The 17,295-nt window shown below is 44.2% G+C and overlaps 1 protein-coding gene across 1 annotated transcript in view; it reads right to left on the bottom strand.

Annotated features, from left to right (window-relative positions):
• Positions 1-17,295, bottom strand: part of txnrd2.2 (thioredoxin reductase 2, tandem duplicate 2) — a gene marked incomplete at its 5' end in the record, with an annotated part of 45,826 nt that overhangs the window by 10,273 nt on the left and 18,258 nt on the right. Inside the window, 3 exons of the mRNA XM_084336696.1 lie at positions 2,791-2,927; positions 15,127-15,301; positions 16,887-16,978. Coding sequence (XP_084192822.1) covers positions 2,791-2,927; positions 15,127-15,301; positions 16,887-16,978 — 404 coding nt within the window. The remainder of the gene's footprint in view (positions 1-2,790; positions 2,928-15,126; positions 15,302-16,886; positions 16,979-17,295) is intronic.

Here is a 17,295-nt window from a genome sequence, read left to right as displayed (position 1 = left end):
ATATCAGATTTGCAAATACAGTACCGTTTGTGATACAAAAAGTGTCCAGAAAAAGAGTATACCGTATATACATTTGACGTAGAAACTGTACATTGGGGGAGGTTGGGTGGGTGGGTGGGGTGGGGTTGGGTGGGTGGGTGGGGGCTGTACATTGGAGGTGGGGGGGTTGGGTAGGGGGGGGGGGGGGGACACTGTACACTGTACATTGGAATACTGACAAAGCCATACAAAAGTCATTTACTGTACAACTGGGTTAGGACATTTGTAGGGGCCAGTTTCGAATTGCAGTCTCCGGTAGGTGTTCTTTGAGAGTGTTTTTGAAAGTGGGTAGTGATTCACATTCCTTTACAGCTGTGGGTAGGGCGTTCCACATTGATGTGGCATAATTGCGAAACGTGTTTAGTCCCTTGTTTGAGCCGAATCTGGGTTTAACATGATTTGTGGAGCTCCCTCTGGTGTTGTGATCGTGATATTCACTGACCTTTGGGAAGTATTTTGACATGTACATGGGTACCTTGGTCACGTAGTGTATCTTGTAGACCAGGCCCATTGCAAGTTGCTGTACTCTGTCGTCTACTCTAAGCCATTCTAGGTTGTCAAAGTGGGCAGGGGTGAGGTGGGTTCTAGGAGTAAGGTCAAGCAGTAGTCTGACCAGTTTGTTTTGAGATGTTTGTAATTTTGTTTTTAGCGCCTTTGAGGTGCTTTGGTACCATGAGGTGCACGCATAGTCGTAGTACCCTTGAATGAGTGCTCCTGCCAGAGTCTTCAGGGTATTCTTGTTTACCAGAGAGGAGATCCGGTACAAGAATAGAGTTCGTTGGTTGACTTTTTTTTATTACATTGGATGCCATTTTGTCACAGGAAAGATTAGCCTCTAGGATGGAACCCAGGTAGGTAATTTCATCTTTCCTTGTGACAATATTGTCACCCACTGTAACTGAGAAGCTGTCGGTCTTGCTGAGTTTGTTATTTGAACTGAAGAGAATGGACTCTGTTTTGCCCAGGTGTAATGATAGTTTATTGTCGGCGAGCCATATGCAGATTTTGCCTAGTTCTGAGCTGAGGGCTTTTTCAACCTGTAACTTGTTCTTGTCAGAGACCAGCAGGGCTGAGTCGTCCACAAACAGGAACAAGTTGCAGTCACAAGCTGACGACATGTCATTTGCATAAATTAGGAATAGTAGCGGTCCTAGTATGCTTCCTTGCGGAACACCACAGTTCACTGAGAGGGGGGGGGGGGGGGGGGATAGGGTACCGTTTACCTCCACCATCTGTTCTCTCCCCTCCAGGTAGGATTGTATCCAGCTCACTGATAGACTATCAAAACCGCTTGTCAATCAGAATGGTGTTGCCATGCTGAATCGCAGAGTGGCCCATTACTGGAAAAACTATGATTGACAGTCTGATTGACGGTGTGTAGAAATGTCTAAACCTTTAAACAGTTTAGCAGTTCAAACACTATCAGCACCATCCCACCCTGTTGTCTTGTGTTTTTCACCTAATTTCACAGAAGTTGTTCTGAATGTGCGCCAGCCCTTGTTGTCTAGACAAACATAAACGCGTGCGCACACACACAGATACTGTAATAGTACAGGAAATAGCACGGCTGCAGGGCAATTCTGAAAGCATGACTTAAGACATCAGCAACCTGTTTGATAACCATTGCACATCCTGTTGTCCGAGACATCTCCTCTGGTTCTGTGTGTGTATGTGTGTGTATGTGGACCCCAGGAAGATTAGCTGGTTGCCATGGCACCAGCTAATGGGGATCCGTAATAAAATCATAAATCATGTATGTATGTATGTATGTATGTATGTATGTATGTATGTATGTATGTATGTATGTATGTATGTATGTATGTATGTATGTGTGTGTGAGTGTGAGAGTGTGTGTGTGTGTGTGTGTGTGTGCGTGTGTGTCTGTCTATATGCTCTTTGAAATGAGTGTGCAGTGGTATTTCAGTAACTATGTTTACACACCAGTAACATACGTCATTTTAATGTCTTTCTTGGCAGTCTGCAGGTGTCTACCGGTATTTGTGAATGAGAGAGAGAGAGAGAAAAAGAAAAGAGTGCTGTTGGACATATCAACTAAGATATCAATGCCGCCACCTTTTAAACAGAGTCCTGCCTCTCCACTGAAAGGTTGACAGACAGATCGGGGCTAAGCGAGACTCATCAAAGGCCCATGTCAATCACACGCCAGTCTGTGTATGTGTGTGTGTCATAAGGCCTGGGAGGCAGGAAGGAAGCTCACAGCTGGCTGCAGTGGAAAAACAACCCTGACATTAAATCCAACAGGTAGGACTAGTTTAACAGAGCTGGGATTAGCACGTACACACACAATGTTAATTTAATCCTGTTTGGGCTTCTCTGGAGAGATTTGCACTACAACTCATACCTCATTGCACCTTACCCTAAGTTGTACCTCATCCCATTTCTGCATTGTACTGTATATTGTATTGTAACTCAGTTACTAATTTTTTCTACTCTGTATTGTATATTGTATATATGTATATTGAACACTTTTGTTTACACTTTGTTGTTTACGTACTTTTGACTTTCTATTTTATACTTTATCTATTTTTTATCTAGCACACTCTCAGGAGCAAAACAGAAAAAAAGCATTTAGTATAAAAGTATTCTGTATTTTTGTATGACAACTAATAAAGAAAGTTGAAACTTGAACTTGGGTTGTATGGGACTCTGTCTTTGGCCATTTTGAACTTGAATGGTTGCTTTTGCCATCACAGGACGGAACCGCCCCACTGTCGACATCCCGTCACCTACCTCGCCGATATCCCCGAAAGCGTAGATGTTGGGCACGGAGGTGGCGTCGTCAGCGGCCACGAGGATCTTCCCCGTCTCCTCGTTGAGCCGCACGCCGACCAGGTCCAGGCCCAGCGCTCTGGTTTCGGGGGCTCTGCCTACAGGGTCAAGCCCAGCGAAACACACAGGGTCAATATTACATTACATTACACAGTAGAGGCGGGGTGGGGGGGGGGGCTAGCTATCTGTACAGTGTTCATAACACATACCAGTCAGCTGGGCCTCTCACAGGCACGTCCTGCCACTCTCCGTCCAACAGAGATAATCTTATCCAGCAATTAGAAAAGAAAACATCTGCCCAGCTGGGAGAGAGAGAGAGGGTATGGTGGAGGGGGGGTTGGGGGGGGGGAGTGACTTGTCTTTTGGCAGAGTGAATAATGAGCGGCTGGGGAACGGCATCCCATCAGCCACCTGGGGCCTCGAGGTGTCATTTCTGCCACTTCCTGCAGGACAGTTGACTGCTGCTGTCGACACCCGCCCATCTCGCCGCGCGGTCTCCATGGCGATGGACCGTGCAATCGCTGCTGCTCGAGACCCGGGCCTTCTCCTCCTCCTCCTACCACCGCTCCCCCCACCTCCCCAGCTCCTCACTCTCTGCCTGGGTAGCATAATAAACACCAGGCCCTGAGGTACCCACGTAGATGCTATCGGACAACAAGAATAACAAACCCCTGAGACCCTCTTCCTGGCTGGAGCCACAGTACAACTTCCTCCCTCCCTCCCCCCCTCCTCCTCCTCTGCTCGTCAGACCTGGGGGCCGGAGCGCTCGGGGATCTGTCCGTTACCGCAACACGGGTGGTAGAGGAGAGGCCGAGAGAGAGAGAGGGGAGAGAGAGAGAGAGAGAGAGAGAGAGAGAGAGAGAGAGAGGAGAGATAGCGGGGCACAGTCCCTAAAGGAACTGCACTGGTTGGGCCAGAGGGTCTCTCTGCTATACAAGGCCACCACTGTGTTTAGAGTTATTACACAGTCCGAGCTGAAGAGCCAAAGCTTGGTAACACTGTGAATGTATTCAAGGCTATGGTGAAGCCTACTGTAACCACGTTTTCTGTGTGCAAATGTTTTAACGTTACTTTTTATCTGTAATGTCTATGATGTGTGTATGTTGAAACTTTGTGTTGCTGCTATTCTTGGCCAGGTCTCCCTTGTAAAAAGAGATCCTGGATCTCAATTGGGACAAACCTGGTTAAATAAATAAATAAATAAATAAATAAATACAATTACACAAGCATTTTGAACCTCATGTTGAACCTCGAAAGAAGCATAAAAGGTACCTGAGAAAAAGAAAACACTTTCAAATCACACAATAATTTTATATATACATATATACAGTATATATATATATATGACTGGCCCTTCCTGTCTCACTCAGTGACTGGGATCTTGGAGGGACTACAGGTCCATTGTGTGGCGAGGACACAACAACAGAGGGGCAGTGGGCTGATAAGGTCCAAGTTTTGGAGTCTCGTACTCATAGTGACAAGGCCCCACCGGTCCAACAGACTGTTGTGACGTTCAGAGGAAATCTCCAAGACCGCCGGGGCTAATTAGCCAAAAACGAAAACCTCCTTCAACTTGAAACGAGAGCCGGGCACTTATCTGATCAATCAAATGAACAAAGACAAAAGCGAGAAATATCAAGGGAAGAGGGATTGTTCTTGGGGGGAAAAGATTACCGTATCTGAAATTGAGGAGACATTCTATTTTGTGCCAAAATGTACTAAAAGTGGCTGGATTCTGTGGTGTGAGTGAGTGCATAAAGAGACCATTGTCACTTAAAAAGGAGAAAACCATGGTATTTCACCTTTGAAATGTGTAAATGGAATGGACTGCATTTTTATCAAAAGCGTTTTAAAATGTTTGCCTCACAAAACTGTTGTCTGTGAGAGCTGCTAAGACCTGTAACTCCATACCAATTTACATCTGCAATATTGAAACACACAGATCATTCATCTCAAAACATGGTTATGAAATAACTACACAACAGCCCTTCATAACCCTAACCCTGTCTGCTTGCTTGCCCACATGTACATGTATGATCGTGTGTACCTAATATGTTGTATCATTGTCTGTACATGTCTGCTGTACATATTTTGTATGATGGGTTTTTAACCTGTTCTTAATTAACTGTATGCCATATTTATACAACGGCATGCAAATTTCTCGATTCTGATTGGCTGAAACAGTCCATTTACACGTATGTATTGCGATCAGTCCACGCTTGCTGGCCCAGGACCCGCCCACAACCGAATCACATCACATCAATCCGCCGGATCACAAGAAGGTGGACAATAATCTTTACAAATGGATATGTTGATAGCGATTAAAGAATAGGGCAAAGAAAACATTTTAATTTGTTTTACCTACTTTCTATAGAAGCATCTAAGAATGAAGTTCTATGGAAAGTAGGTCTGCATTCCCTTAACAATTGTGTGTATTGAGCCGTACTGTATTGTACCCATTCTGCATCTGGTAATAAAATTTTCAATCAATCATTCCAATAATACACAGTTGGATGTGTTAGTTGGTTGGATGCACTTCAAGCTGCTTCCACATGAGGCAACTTCTCTCAATCATTCCAATAATACACAGTTGGATGTGTTAGTTGGTTGGATGCACTTCCGATCTGCTTCCACATGGAGGCAAATTGTCTTTTTTGTAGTTGTGGGAACTACTTTTTCTGGCGGATGGTTTTTTCAATAAATCTTCGATTAATGTGTGTTTATTGTATAGAAATAAGGTTGGATGAATGTGGCAGTTGTATAAAAGCTTTACACCACTTGCAGTCGTGATTTGTGAACAATAAACCATGCCTAGGGGGGTCTAACGACCCTCGGCTGCGCCTCGGGCCTAACGACCACCCCTAGGCATGGTTTATTGTTCACAAACCACTCCTGCGCGTGATGTAATGCTTAAATATTATGCTTTATTTTTTAGCTGCTTTTTAACACCAGGCCCAGGGACAACAGTAACACTGTCTCACACATTTACATTCATGTTCATTAATGTGTGCTGTCCCTGTCGAACCTAAACTAACGTTACAACTAACCTAAAGTTAGTTTAAGTTCGTGTTAACGTTAGATAATGTACAAAATAAACGTTTTCCACTGCTATAAACATCGCACTTTCATTTTGACAACCCCAGAAAGGAAGTCATTATATATGCTTTACCATCCTCCTGTTCTGCGTTAGCTCCGGTTAGCTCAGAGCGTCCGGTATAACAATATACCAGGGCTTGGATTACTGTTTTCTAAATTGGGGAGGCTTTTAATCGTCAAGGTAAGAGGATTTCAAGTCATGGTATCCATAAACTTCAATCGGTTCGGATCTTTTGAATGAATGAGAATGTAAACAAACACGGCGTCACGTTGAAATCACTGGCTGCGCTCAGAGAGGAGTGGTTGGGCAAAAAAATTGTTCAGAGTATATTTGCTTATAAAACGTAATTGTCTAATTCAATTATTTTTTATTTCTCCACGTGGTGAATACACAGGTCACAACATGTTTACATGAACGTTTTGGAGTTGTATTTGGAGTGTATTCTGCAATCTGTTAATAAACTTTTCAATCAATCAATCAAACTAAAGTAAGGCTCCGGATCCGCCTCACTTCCAGTGATGAAGCTAAGCTATGCTAACGGAGCGACTGCTCCCTAAGCTAAATGCACGCACAGAGACAAAAAAGGTATGTATCTTCTTGTCTAACTCCAGGGAAGATGTTAAATAAGCTAATTTCCCAAAATGTTGGAGTTTTCCTTTAAGACACGCTGCCAGGAGGAGCTGGAATCGAACTAGGAACCTTCTGATTACCAGACAACCGTTCTCTAACCATATAGCAGGTGAACATCATCATCACATGACAACCGTGGCCAATGAGCTGTGGCATTGTGCCATATTGTATGGCAAAACATGTCGTGAAAATACTATGAACAGCAAGAAATTTGAGAAGTTCTTCCAGCCCCCTACTCTGTGATGTCACACTGTGGCAGTGTGGCACGGTGGGGTAGTGGGTAACACTGTCGCCTCACAGCTAGAAGGTCCTGGGTTCGATTCCCGCTTGGGAACCAGGTTGCCAGGTACCCAGGTGGGGTATCTACCGGGCCTTTCTGTGTGGAGTTTGCATGTTCTCCCCCTGTGCTTGCAAGGGTTTCCCCTCCCGATAAGATAAACCCAATGGAAAAACATGCACAACAACAGATCGCTAACGCTGTGGCGTCCTTGACGAAGACGGACAGGAGCACTTGGATTGGTCCCCGGGGCGCGGCTCACGTTGACGCCCTATCTGCTCCCGGCTGCCCATGGGGGGGAAGGACGACGGGATGGGTAATAGGAAAAAGACAATGCATGTGTGTGTGCCGCTCCAATTGTAAGTCGAGTTTGTTGCATGCCGAATAAAGACCCCCTAAAAGAGGTCCTGCATTATTATTATTATTATATTATTATTATTATTATTATTATTATTATTATTATTATAAAAATTATTATTATTATAAATCACTTCTTTGCGTTGCTTAGCAACAAAAGCATATTTTGTGTGTATGAAACTAGACTCTGGAACCAGCAATACTGCATTTCAAAATATGGCTTCTCTGTGTGAAAGGATGAAGTGACCTAGGAGGATATTCTGGGTATAAGGGTGGTTTTCTAGTTATTAACTGCTATTTCTACTGCTGTAGATGAGGGAGTGTGTTAAATAACATCCCAGCTGTGGTCGCAGATGTGAGCCGCATCTCAGAATAATAATAATAATAACAATAACAATAACAATAACAATAACAATAACAATAAAATAAAATAAAATAAAATAAAATAAAATAAAATAAAATAAAATAAAATAAAATAAAATAAAATAAAATAAAATAAAATAAAATAAAATAAAATAAAATAAAATAAAATAATAATAATAATAATAATAATAATAATAATAATAATAATAATAATAATAATAATAATAATAATAATAATAATAATAATAATGATGTGCTTATATTTGTAATGGTATATAAGCTGAAATAGATTCTATGAGTAAACAAAATCCTATTCATTGTCAGGGGAGGAACAGTTGTGGCTTTACATCACATCACATCAAAGGAACAATCAAAATGGTTCTCTGCTTTTGTGCTTGGGAAGGGAATTTATTCATGTTCTATCCCCAAAGCCACAAGAATAACATTACATATTTGATTTCTTAAACTCTAACATTTTATATACTCACCTATACCTCACAAATAGGGCTGGGTATCGAATTTCTATACTTTTACGGTATCGATCGAATTGCCTCAATAGTACCATTGAGTATCGAACAATGTTGTGGTAACGAAATTTGGTATCGAATGACAGTGTTCGATACCTTAGTAGTTCATCTCATTAGTGTCAGTGAGACAAAAAGCATGTTTGTTTACAAAGATATAACATTTCTTCGGTTCAACCACAATCATCCAAAATCATCCAAAATGTAACAAAACCTCTGATTGGCTCACATGCGACTCACGAAACTCAGCAAAGTATCAAAATATGTATTGTTTTGGTATCAGTATTGGCACTGGTATTGAACATTTTCAAACCACACCCAGGCTAACTGTAAAAACACGCTATTATTGTGTGCCGACAGAAAAAAGCGTAGTATGTAATACAGAGGGTGAGGTACATAAAAGAGCAGTCCTATAGGGTCATGGGGGGGGGGGGGGGGAATAACGTGTCCACCGTCCACACGCGGAGAGGAAACGTGGAAATGGGTGGTTTCCTGGCCAGTCCTGCAGGAACACCTGGGCAGGGGAGCGGCCCTGGGGCCAGGATGGGACCAGGGGAAGGGTGGAGGCCAGGGAGGCAGGGGGCCAGAGAGAAGGATATATACGGTGGACAGTGTTGGAACGGTCCCTCTGGTCCCCTCCCCGCCTGGCCTTTAATGTGTCCGTGGAGGGCCTCGACCCCGCCTGGCCTCTAGTGTAAAGGTCACGGTTAAAGGGAAGTGGTCTTGGACTTCTCACAACTCCTGCATGTACACATCAAAGACGACGGGCCCCCCACCCCCCGTCATTAGAGGTTCCCAGTACTGCACTGTATGGGAGGAACAGGTAATGGCTCAGACACAGCTATAACTTCCACACAGTGACTGAGCCTACATCTCTCAGATCTCATAACAACAAGCCATGTGCCCGGCAACCATCCCTGTCCAAGTGTCCTTGAGCGAGCCACTGAACCGCTACCTGCTCCGGGGGGGGGGGGGGGGGGGCACAAATAGCCCACCCTGCCCTCCGACCCCTCTGGCATATGTATGCGTTTCTCACAGGGAAACTGCTGTTATAGATACAGTAGCCACTCATCACCATGTAGATGTCTTAATCAGGTTAGGACGATGTAACACCTTAGACTAGTGGTTCTCAACTAGGGGTTCGGGGATCCCCAGGGGTCCACGAGAAGGTTCCAGGGGGTCCCCAGGAAAATGGGGAATAGTTGAATTTCAGCATTTCATTAACTATACACTGCATCACTGTGCCTCACTGCATCACTGAGCACCAGGTGACAGTTACCATCTTCCTGGACTCTTACTTTTGAAACAGCACTGTGCAATATTACACCTACTGTAGACTTCAGCATATTTTTACTGTATATTTTATTCTATTTTATTCTTAGGCAATTAGTTTGGTTATTCTTATTCGTGACTGTTTAATGTTGAGCGATTTGCAGTGTCAAATTTCCCTCGGGATAATACAAGTATTTCTATTCTATTCTATTCTATAGAAGTTAGCCTGATGTGAGAATATACTATATAAGAGTGACTGATCAGTTTCACTTTCTCCACTGTTATCTCCTTGGCTACAGTAGACAGTTGTGGGATTCTGGACTTAGTCAGATCCAACACTAAATTATGAAGGAGGAGCACGTTCAGTGGTAGGACTAAGACTCCCAAGATGCAACACTGAACGGCACAGGACGTCCTTCATTCCGACAGCCGTCAAGACTCCATAACGCACCACCGTGCCTCACTGCACCACTGAGCACAGTGTGACAGAACTATCAAATCTTCCTGGGCCCTCATTCATCAACGTGTTCTACGCACAGATCTGTGCTTACCCTGTGCGTACGATCATTTCTAAGCAAATAGTGGGATTCATCAATTTCGATTTGAACTTGACTTCGTGCTTACATCTACGCACAGTTCAGACCTGGCGTACCTAGCGCCCAGTGGTAGAATATATTATTACAACAAGGAAATGAGCTTCTGTGCATAATAACACTGGCACGTTCTGTACGAACCGTAGTTCATTATAGTTCATTGTAAAATAGCAACAGTAGTGTAATTATGGTCAAAACCCTATAAATAGCATTTGGAATAATAGATCTTTCTCTCAGAATGAATGCAGCATGGTTTATATAGCGTTATCGGAATATACGGGGTGTAGGCTACTGACTGACTGCGCTCCGCGTAGCTTGATTGATTGATTGATTGAAAAGTTTATTAACAGATTGCAGAATGGGTACAGTACAGTACAGCTCAGTACATACAATTGTTAATTGGGGATGCAGACCAACTTTCGTCTTGTTTACATCAGGGTCCCCCATTTTCAATTCATCATAAATCATAAAGCTCAACTCGTTATTATTCTGCGCAGACCGCAGAAACACGGGAACGTTTTGATTATATTTAAAAGGCTTTACGTTAAACGAAACAAGTGGAACTTCGAAGCTGTAAGCAGAATACAAGTCATATGAATATAGTGTTCTTCCCCCTTTTTACTGTATAAGAAAGAATAGAAAACGCATTGCAATGACACTATAGTGGACAGACTATGTATATGATGGGATTCAAGTTCGCGTTTTTGTTGCTCATAGGCATGCTGTCAGAGTATGATATCTTAATCAAACATTCTAGAACATTTGTCGTCACAGATCATGTCCTAATAGAACATAGGCTATGGCATGGATCGTGATATTGTGTGGACTGTTATTATTACTGTACACCGGTACCACCCATTGTGACAACAGCCTTGTGAGTCCCGCACACAAACATGATGGAATTCAAGTTCATGTATTGAAAGGCAGGCTATCATACATGCAGTGAGATTCATTGTTCTTGTATATGCTCTCGTATTATATTGTTTATATAGGCTACCCAATACTGACATCAAAATAGATTGTAGTATGCCTCTAGAAATCATATGCAGCAGGTAGAAAATTGACGGGAGATCCATCGCGATTTGGAATAAAATTGAGGAGAACTTGAGAGAGTCAACAGCTTCAAGTACCTCGGAGCCCACATATCCGAGGACTTGAAATGGACCATACACATTAACAGTGTGGTGAAGAAGGCACGACAACGCCTCTACTTCCTCAGGCGCCTAAGGAAGTTCCAAGTCAGCCAGAAGATCCTTAAGAACTTCTACTCATGTACAATAGAGAGCATCTTGACCGGCAACATCACCTCCTGGTTTGGGAATAGCACTGCAAAAGACCAAAGCAGACTACAAAGAGTGACACGTTCAGCCGAACGCACAATTGGAGGGGGGCTCCCCACTCTCCAGAACATTTACAACAAGCGTTGCAAGGGGAAGGCTAAGAGAATTATTAAGGACTCGAGCCACCCGAACAACTGCCTCTTTGAACTGCTGCCGTCAGGCAAGCGACACAGGAGTCTCAAGGCGAGCACAGAAAGACTCAGAAGTAGCTTCTATCCCCAGGCCATCAGGCTGCTAAACGAACAATGAATGAACACTACACAACAACAACCACCAAACACACATAGCACACACATCCACACGCACACACTCACTTTAAACAAACACACTGTAGCACCCACTACACACACTTTATAGCACACACCCACTTTAAACAAACACACTGTAGCACCCACTCCCCACACTTTATATTTATGGATGAAGGATTGCACTACAACTCGTACACCTTACTGTAAATTGTACCTAAAATTGTACCTCATCCCATTTCTGCTTTGCACTAGATAGTACTGTACATTAGTACACTGCATAGTATTGTGTATTGTATATTATATGGTAACTCAGAACATTGTACATATGTCTATACCGAACAACTGTGACCTCATTCTTCTTCTAAATTCATGCTATATTATGTTATTATGTTATTTGATACTATCTTGTCTAGCACAGTCTCTGGAGCGTAACAGTAAGAAGCATTTTGTATGAAAGTATTCTGTACTTCTGTATGACAACTATTAAAGAACTTGAACTTTAATCCCTGGGGTATTAATCAAACAACACGGGAAAAGGCAGTCATATTCCAGCGCGGTCTTTATTAGCCGACAACAAAATAGATGCATCTAAAAATCATATAGCCAATCGAACACAACTAATAAAGGCATTCATATTACAGCACGGTTATAATGACACACAACCAACGCCAAACAGTGGTCAACGAACGGTCTTTATTAGTATTTTGAGCTGTCCAGGCAGAATTGCAGCAATGGTCTTAGGGAGCCGTTGATATCTGACATCACCGTTTACGAGTCCGCCTTTTATTTATCCCACAATACGCGATAGTGTCTTCTTGGTTCGACAGCAGTGAACAATCTTCGTGGAGTTTCTCAGGGTTCCGCTCGGGTCCGTCCATTATTTCACATCCCATGGGGGGTGTTTCCTCATTTTCATGACCATATATGGATAATCATGCACGAGCATTGACGGTAGAACAAAGTGGTATTCATCAACACGGAGGACCATAGAGCCTGCGTACGCACGTGTGATGAATGCCGACTTCCCTGTGCGTACGCTAGTTCTACATTCCGTGCTTACGTGTGGAAGTAGGTCAAGTTCTACGTCCACGTTGATGAATGAGGGCCGGACTTTTACTTCGACACTGTACAATTCCAAAAATGTTACTGTATTTATTTTTTACAGTATATTTCTGTATATTTTATATTAGAATGTATATACAGTACATAACATAGAAAATGAATATCCCGGACCGTATTTTATTCGTCTTATTCTTATTCGTGACTTTTGTTTTTGACTACCTAAATGTTACTGGTTACTGTGAGCGATCTGTCGTGCCAAGTGTCCCTCGGGATGAATAAAGTATTTCTATTCTAAAAAAACCTTCTCAGACGGGGGTCCCTGTGACAGTCTTATAAACTGGGGGTCCCCCACCTAATGTGTCAGTTTGGGGGTTCAGACAGTCTTTATAAACTGGGGGTCCCCCACCTAACGTGTCAGTTTGGGGGTTCAGACAGTCTTTATAAACTGGGGGTCTCCCACCTAATGTGTCAGTTTGGGGGTTCAGACAGTCTTTATAAACTGGGGGTCCCCCACCTAACGTGTCAGTTTGGGGGTTCAGACAGTCTTTATAAACTGGGGGTCCCCCACCTAACGTGTCAGTTTGGGGGTTCAGACAGTCTTTATAAACTGGGGGTCTCCCACCTAACGTGTCAGTTTGGGGGTTCAGACAGTCTTTATAAACTGGGGGTCCCCCACCTAACGTGTCAGTTTGGGGGTTCAGACAGTCTTTATAAACTGGGGGTCCCCCACCTAACGTGTCAGTTTGGGGGTTCAGACAGTCTTTATAAACTGGGGGTCTCCCACCTAACGTGTCAGTTTGGGGGTTCAGACAGTCTTTATAAACTGGGGGTCCCCCACCAAACGTGTCAGTTTGGGGGTCCTCCTCCAACATGAAAGAGGTTGAGATCCACAGGTCACTCACGACCCAAAACGGGCTGTAGGCCAGTTGGCCTGTTTCTGGTCGGTCCCACAAGCCCAGGTGCCGGGTCAGAACCAACAGTGTTACATTTAGGTCCTGGTCCGAAGACAGGCTTGGGAGGATATAGGAAACCGGCCGTACCATCATCTCACGCATCCAAAAAACCTACTGAAATATACTCTCAACACGAGCGACATCCCCCGCTACCAGTCACACGCTATTCTGACTACGGCCAAGATCCGGCGGCCTGGGGGACACTGTGGGAATCTAACCCGAGAGGGAAGAACGTCATCCGCGCCGCTAAGGTCACACGCATGCCTACCGCCGTCACACGCATCCCTACCGCCGTCACACGCATACAGGCCTCAGACACACACACACACCAGGCGGTGCCCGGGCAGTGGGCACAAGTCACAGACGCGGCAGTCGAGACCTTCGGAAACGTCCTCTGGTCTTCTTCAGGGACCGGCCTCGATGCAAATAAACCGCGGCGGCGGTCCGACGGATGTTCCCTCCATTGTTACTGGCGGAACAAGAGAAATGAAATGATAGAACGTGGAATGGATGGAAAAAGGAGCAGGAGGAGGAGGAGATGGAGCATGCGTGGGCAGGCTGGGGACGACGGGCAGAGGGATGGCAGTGACAGATGCAGTGGAGCGGGCAGGGTCGCTTTTCCGCTGGGCTGGCACGGGGCAGGAAAGGCCCAGCGTGGGAGAACAAAGAGGGGGGAATGTAGTGACCCTGTGCCTGGGTGCATCCTGCCCTGTCCTGCCCCCCTCTCCAGCCAGGAGAGAGCCCCGAGGCTGGGTGATTAACACTTCCCCCTGGCCATTCCATCACTCAAGGCTTTATTACTTTGTTTTTACAAGACTTGATTCCCTCTCCCGCTATATCTGCTGACGCTGCACTGTATATCGGGGATGTCAATGAAACTTATGGCAGCGGTGTGGATGGAAACCAGCGGTACGAGTTGCTTATATTCAAGTGATTATTGTTACGTGGGAGGAGTGGAAAACCTGTATGTGTGGTTTACATTTACATTTACATTTACATTTAGTCATTTAGCTGACGCTTTTATCCAAAGCGACTTACAAGTTCTGTACGACAAGTCATCAGGAAGGGGCACAACTCTATCAGCTGAGTAACAATGTTCATCAAAGTGTTGAGTGCTACAGTGTAGGTTAGTATATTAGGACATTAAGTGCATGACAGTAAGGTTAGTTAGGGTTATTTTTTTTAATTTCAGATATTGGTTGAAGAAGTGTGTCTTTAGTCGACGGCGAAAGATTGGTTTGTTTGCCGGGGGAAGTTTTGACATGGAAGTTAAATAATTAGTTAATTAATTAGTTAAATAAAAAGTTAGGAATAGGATATACAAAAGTTGTGGTTCAGACCGTTCTTAACCCATTGAAACCGGGAAACACATGTCTATATATGCAGGCTATATAATGCATTCTTAGCAGGCGTTTTAGGTCTAAATGGGTTAAACCTTTTCCGTGCCGGACCCAAACGGGAGTACATTCAGTCTGACTCCGGGACCAAAGGCTGATGCCATGTGACCCAATAGAAACAAACCAGGCCGTAGTTAATTATTCCCATCCTTTACACGCATCATACACACACACATGGACTCACCAACAGCCCACAGCACGGAGTCATAGACGTCCTGCTCCTCGTTGCCCGTCACTACGTCTGTCCAGGTCACCTGCAGGGCCCCTGAGGGCAGCCTGTCCACTCTCTTGGGGACACACCTCCAGGAGAACTTAGTCCCATAAGCCTCCATGTAGTCAGTCACCAGACCTGCCATTTGCTGCGGAGAGACCACGAGAGAGAAACGCCACCTTCTGTCATTTCAGAAAAAGTTAAAAATAAAGTACATATAAAGTTCTATACTTCATACTTCCCTGAGGGGAAAATGTACTTGGAACATCAGTGCTGCATCATTCTGCGATAACCGTGTAAATAAAGAAGAAGAAAAAAATATATACAATCATTCATTCAGTTAGTAAAAAGGACTTCAGACAAATATGACAATACATAGAGACGTGCAACCATAATACATAAGTAGGTAAACTCATTTCAAAAGCTTCAAAAAGATTCATATTGCACCCTGCCCTAATTCAATTACAACAGATTAAGACTTGGACAAAAAAGAAAGAGGTGACAGCCCAGCACCACAAAGGAATCAACCTTCTAGTGTTATTTAGGAGAACGATGGATGTAGGAAGGAAGGAGAGCTTATAGCGGTTGCTCTTATATCTACTTGCTCTGAACCGAAATGTTCCCTGAGGGAAGAACTTCATATTCGGGATAAAGAATATGAGAAGGGTCCTGTAAGATTCTCTGTGCCTGGCTGAGCACTACTTTCTCAAAGATAGAAGACAAACTGAACAGACAGAGGGGGGGGGGGGGGGGGGGCATAGGCCTGAGCCAAGTGTCCCTTTGGACCAAGGCATGATAGCCAGGTCTCAGGCTGTCAGTCTGCCTGTCGGGACTCACTAAAGAGGGCCTGCATGGCAGCAGCACGGCTGTTGGGCAGATTGCATGGGGCTCTAGTACTAATAAGCCCTGACTAACAGGGAACCCCGAAACCAAGCCCTGCCAAGCCCACAGCTTGCCTGTCAACTCGCACGGTGCTGATTTGGATAAGTAGAGCCAGGAGCATCGTTGAGAATAGTTAATGGATTCTTACCGGGGAGTTAAAACCTCGGGAAAGTACAAGAAATATCAAATTTGAAACCAAGCGATGTCATAATCTAATGTTCACAATACATTAACCCTTTCACTACCACTACCGAAAGTTAACCCTTTCACTATCCCACTACAGACGGTTGGTGGTGAAAGGGTTAACCTTTGGTAGTGTGGTAGTGAAAGGGTTAACCTTCTGTAGTGTGGTAGTGAAAGGGTTAAGCTTCGGTAGTGTGGTAGTGAAAGGGTTAACCTTCGGTAGTGTGGTAGTGAAAGGGTTAACCTTCTGTAGTGTGGTTGTGAAAGGGTTAATCGCCTGTAGTGTGGTAGTGAAAGGGTTAATCGTCTGTAGTGTGGTAGTGAAAAGGTTAACCTTCAGTAGTGTGGTAGTGAAAGGGTTAATTGTCTGTAGTGTGGTAGTGAAAGGGTTAATCGTCTGTAGTGTGGTAGTGAAAAGGTTAACCTTCGGTAGTAGGTAGTGAAAGGGTTAATCGTATGTAGTGTGGTAGTGAAAGGGTTAAGGTTCTAAAATGTGACGTCTAGAAGATGAATTAAGAAGAATCTCTGCACTACCGCCTGCTAAACGCAGTGTCATTTGACACCTTGTTGTTCATCACGCAGTAGTGCACACATGTTCTATGTCATCATATAAGTCTGATTTGGGTGTGTGTATAAAATCCTCTTTAAATGTATGTATGGTGCAGTACCTGATCAAACCCCCGGAGGGCGATGCTGCGGACCATGACTGTGGTGTCCAGACCTATGCCTGTCAGGAACCCTGCGCACTCCAGAGCCACATCTGAATGAGGTCAGGTTCAGGACAATACTGTGACACTGTAAGTGCGGTGTCTGTCCTGTATACTTGAGATCCAGAATGAGAGGTTGGAAAAGGAAGGAAGTGTTTTAAATTGTTTTATTCAGGTTTTCTTTGGGCTTTCTGTATTTTTCACCCATCCCAATTTTGTCGTTATGCCAATTCCCTTCCTGGTCGTTGCGCGCATTGCCCCACTGTCGGCCTGGGGAGGGTGTAGAACGACCACATGCCTCCTCTAATACATGTGGAGTCGCCAGCCGCTTCTTTTCACCTGACAGCGAGGAGTTTCACTGGGGGAACGT

The sequence above is a fragment of the Notolepis coatsorum genome (genome assembly GCF_963971535.1).
Source record: "Notolepis coatsorum genome assembly, chromosome: 2".
In the NCBI taxonomy this organism is placed as follows: domain Eukaryota; kingdom Metazoa; phylum Chordata; class Actinopteri; order Aulopiformes; family Paralepididae; genus Notolepis; species Notolepis coatsorum.
Note: the sequence above shows the minus strand (reverse complement) of the source record. Positions and strands in the feature narration are given on the sequence as shown.